This window comes from Erigeron canadensis, chromosome 1 (genome assembly GCF_010389155.1).
Source record: "Erigeron canadensis isolate Cc75 chromosome 1, C_canadensis_v1, whole genome shotgun sequence".
NCBI lineage: Eukaryota > Viridiplantae > Streptophyta > Magnoliopsida > Asterales > Asteraceae > Erigeron > Erigeron canadensis.
Window position 1 is genome coordinate 24,233,929 of NC_057761.1, and position 4,432 is coordinate 24,238,360.

General features: G+C 33.4%; 1 protein-coding gene across 1 annotated transcript; it reads right to left on the reverse strand.

Annotated features, from left to right (window-relative positions):
• Nucleotides 1-242: 242 nt before the first annotated feature.
• On the reverse strand, nucleotides 243-2,195 carry LOC122584832 (rhodanese-like domain-containing protein 14, chloroplastic). The gene is made up of 6 exons (XM_043756896.1): nucleotides 1,861-2,195; nucleotides 1,732-1,778; nucleotides 1,091-1,183; nucleotides 844-982; nucleotides 660-762; nucleotides 243-513 (listed from the first exon to the last, which is right to left on the reverse strand). Exons 1-6 carry the CDS (start codon nucleotides 2,075-2,077, stop codon nucleotides 396-398), a joined length of 717 nt encoding a protein of 238 aa, XP_043612831.1. The 5' UTR covers nucleotides 2,078-2,195; the 3' UTR covers nucleotides 243-395.
• Between the last annotated feature and the right edge of the window lie 2,237 nt (nucleotides 2,196-4,432).

Here is a 4,432-nt window from a genome sequence, read left to right on the forward strand (position 1 = left end):
TTCTATCATTTTCATATTAAACCGACCATTACATGAAAACCATCTTGGCAGAATTGCAGTGATATAACAGGTTATATAAACTGTCCCGTGCTCAAACTTTAGATATAGTATATGTTACTCGAGTTGTATAATGTCTACTGCCTAATGTTTGGATGCAGGTATAAAGGGTTTCAAATTATACAACTTGTCATTATTTTGTTGTGATAGCTTTTGATTGGTACTTTACCTGCCAAAATTGTGCGTTAGCAAAAAAAAGTTCCGTAGACTAAATATACATAGAAGGAAGAAACACCTGATTCAAAGATGATCTATAGCAAAAAGTAATTGTTAACTGGAATAGTTTTGAAACTATAAGTTAGGCCCGAAATTACAAGCATTCTTTGCAGCTCAAAACTTTAATCCTCTGATGAGTCTATAGGCAGGTCTTCTTTGAACCATTGATACAATCCTCCCTCCAAATGAAAGACATTATCGTATCCATTAAGTACTAGCAAGTAGGCAGCTATAAGTGACCTGCAGAAATTAACAAATTCATATAAGAATAATTTTATATCTTTTTCAATCTATATTTGTATGTTGTGTCATTATGTATTAGACATAATGAACAAGGTGTTTTATGATAAAGATGAACGAAAAAGTTGATGAGCGTCGTTAAAAACCTTGATTGTTGGCCTTCGGGAAGATTTTGAGTAGGTTTCATTGTACCTCCCGATGCACAAGCCACAATGATCTTGGAGCTTTTAGCTAATTTCGATTCCACACCTGCTCAGTATGCAATAAGTAAATAAATAAACAGCTTCACTTGCATTATAAACAGAGTGGGTTTCAAGTAACATTTCATACTTTGCAAAAACTCGGGATTTTCTTCTGTTCCAGCAAAGATACCAAAAAAGGCAAATGCAGCCCGTCTAGCTATGTCCCATGCTGTCCATTCCTTTATAAGTCTGTATATTTGCACATTGATTGCACCTGGGGGATGAGCCTACATTCAGAAATATCACAATTCACACCCCTTTAGTAGTTTGTCACAAAACTAAATTAGTACAATTTTATATATAGTGATCTTGCAGAAATCTAACGTAAATTTAACCTCTTTAAACTCTGCTTCTGGTCTCACGTCAAGAATCACAAAGTTATTTTGTTGTTGAAGTCGTAATGCTTCTTTTACGTCCACACTTCTAACCTGCAACAAATTAGTTCTTTCTTTATCATGTCTACTTAATATGATAATTCATGCTTAAAGCCTTAAAAGTGTATTTACCCAACACCTAATTGCTCAATAAAGAATATGAAAACTATATTTAGAAACAATTTTTGATGGCATGTTCGGTTTTGGAGAGTGATGCGTTTGTGTTACTCTCGTTGATAGGAAAGTACTGATTGTGTATATAGCTGGCAAATTGGGCGGGTCAGTGCAGGTGAAGTAACAGGTTGGGTTGCAACAGATTGTTAGTATTATGGGTCAGGATGGGGATGGGTTGACCCGTAAACCTTTATCAATAGTTTATGCATTCTACGATCACTAAACTATCTCAATAGAACAATAAGTTAATGTTATAAAATGAACGACCGTGGTAGCTTTGAGGAAATTTAACCCATTTGATCCATTACAAATTTAGCTATATTATATTCTTTTGATTGTAATAATCCAATAACCCAAATCAACTCATTCTTCACAACTAAATCGAAATCGTTTCTAATAAATAATTCTTATAGTAAAGATTAGTATACCCTTTTCTGTAGCAGGAGCTCCCTCTTGACTTTCCACTCTTCTTCAGCTAAACAATTGATGAGTAACTAGTTAGAGATATGAAAAACAGTCGATATCGATAAAAATTGGAAATATTAGACAAAAATTACCCGGTGTTTTAGCAGTTTTGGTTGCTGCACTTTGGATAGTGAACCTTGTAAGAGACTTGTTCCTGGAAGAAAATTTAAGTGGATTGATTGCAAAGTAACAAGTAGTATTGTTTTCATTTACAAGATTCGAATAAGATGTAAATGGAATCCTATAAAGCTTTGAATGAAAACATGAAGAAGATGAGTGTGGAGTAACTGATGTTAGAGCAACCATCATCTAAAAAACAGGATGTTTTTGATGAAATATGAATTTTATTTTTTTAATTTTTCTTGGTTTTTTGATAAATAAATAATATATTAAATAAGAGTTGCAGTTATAATCTAAGAGGCAAAACTGAAGTTTTTTTAAGATGTGATATTTTTTGAAAGCATTGAGAATGGGATAGATAGTTGATGGTGCCATTGGTGGGGTATAATGGTGGTTATGTGGATATTTTGGTTTGCCTCACAATCTGAGTTTGTGGTGGTGGTTTTATTTTTTGATTTTATTTGATCTCTAGGCTACCCCACTTCCATCTCAATTTATGGATGTTGCATTAATTGATTATAAAATTGGATAAAAGAGGTTTTATATTCAGAAACACAAATCTTCTAACTCATATATACAATTGGGTGAGGATTCAAGTTAATCTCAAAGGATTTTGATTATTAAATTAAAATTAATGGTCAAGATTCAATGTTCATTTTTAAATTTCAACCATTGATTTTGATCTAATGATCAAAATCTTTTCAACTTTACACCTCAAGTTACGATACCTTAAGGAGATCTCTACTCTATACAATTTAATTGGAGTAACTTTCTAATTGTTTTGTAACAATTTCCATAGAATATTACCCAATGATTGTTTATTAATGGACAATAAGAATAAGAAAACCAGAGAAGTAGAGTAACTTTTCGATTTCCATCTTTCACCGTTAATTGTGATGAATCTTGTCCACTATTTAACATGAAAATGAAAAATGGATTTATTTTTAAGGTAAGAATTGACATTTACTACGAGATGAATGGAATTTTAGTTCATCAATTTTACTTGTCTATATAACGTTCCATTCAATCTCTTAGGTCGCGATGACACCTCGACAGTTAGGTCACGACGCCCTTAAAGTCTATATGCGATAGATACTCCTTTAACCATGACATCATATCCCCAATATAGATATAGAAAAGTACTTTCAATTCAATTTGCCGGTTATATAAGCACTCTGATTCAAGAAAGTAAGCGGTAACAGCACGGATTTAGTAATGGAGATTTTCGATAAAATTGGTACAAGGCCACCACGGGCACCGTGAAACCGCCATGAATGGCCTTTCGAGCAAGCAGCATGTATCCTTTTAACATTGTTCTGACTTCTAAAAAGTTTGATTCAATACCCAAAATTCCAGTGATGGTATTGACCATTTTGTCGTCGACAATAAATAATGGCGGACGTGACTAATTACACTATGCATTATTTAATCTGTATGATTAACAATTAGCATTATTAATAGGTGTATTAGATGGATAGAGATCCACAGTTTATATGATCGAACCTATTGATTGTATTAAATTTATATGTTTAGAAAGATGAATGGCATAATGGTTATGGCAAACCAAGAAATAAATATTATATTAGTTTAAACTTATCAAAAAATCCAACCTAGTACATTTATATTTCTTTTGCGAAGAAAACTTGGATCATTCAGGGTTCATACTTTTATAACACTGTTTTTCCGACCAATTGCAAAACTTTAAGGTTTTCGCGTTCAACTGGTGATAAAATGGTCTCAATATTTTCCTCTGTTTGAACCAATGGGTTGCCGTGGATCTTAAAATATCACAAGTTTATTAGAAAAGCCAAACTATCAGGTTACCTGTATCAGTGAAAAGGCCCAAAATGAACTTTTTTCATCAGAATCACAGCTTCAAACGCCATTTCACTTGTCATTATACCCGTAACGTTAAAAGCCATATCATGTGTACTCCAAAGAATACTTGTATGCCATTGCCAGTAGCAACTCCAGACGGAAATGGACGCATTATGTGATAGTTTTGTTTGTGTTATGGTTACATTAAAATCAATAAGCTTCGTGTGGCACCATTATTGAGTACAGATTAGAATTGAATAGTTGCGTAAAGATGTTACTAAGATCTAATAAACCGGAATGATCACCAGACCTTTGAAGAAACAAATGGTCTCTACCCTGAGCCATTGGTTTATAACAATCTATGTAAACTAAAACAGATGATTAAAGACGCCAATGACCGCTAGTCCCAACTGGTTAAGATAAGATTAGACACTTTGTCTTTGGCGAGAGATACGGGTTCAATCCTGGGCCTAGCGAGTAACTGAGTAATACTTTGGGGTAAAAACAGAAGTCGTGTAAGAGTAGAGTTCCATCCAACCGTTCATTAAAAAGATGATCAAACACGGAACAACCAAGCATAAAATTGAAAATGCAATGAAACTCACAATGGTAGGTGACGTCATGATATCATACACATGTATGAAATAACCATTAAGACACGAGAAGAAATAGACCAAGTATACACATATAGCCTTGCTAAAACAAAGAAATATATAATTTACAAAA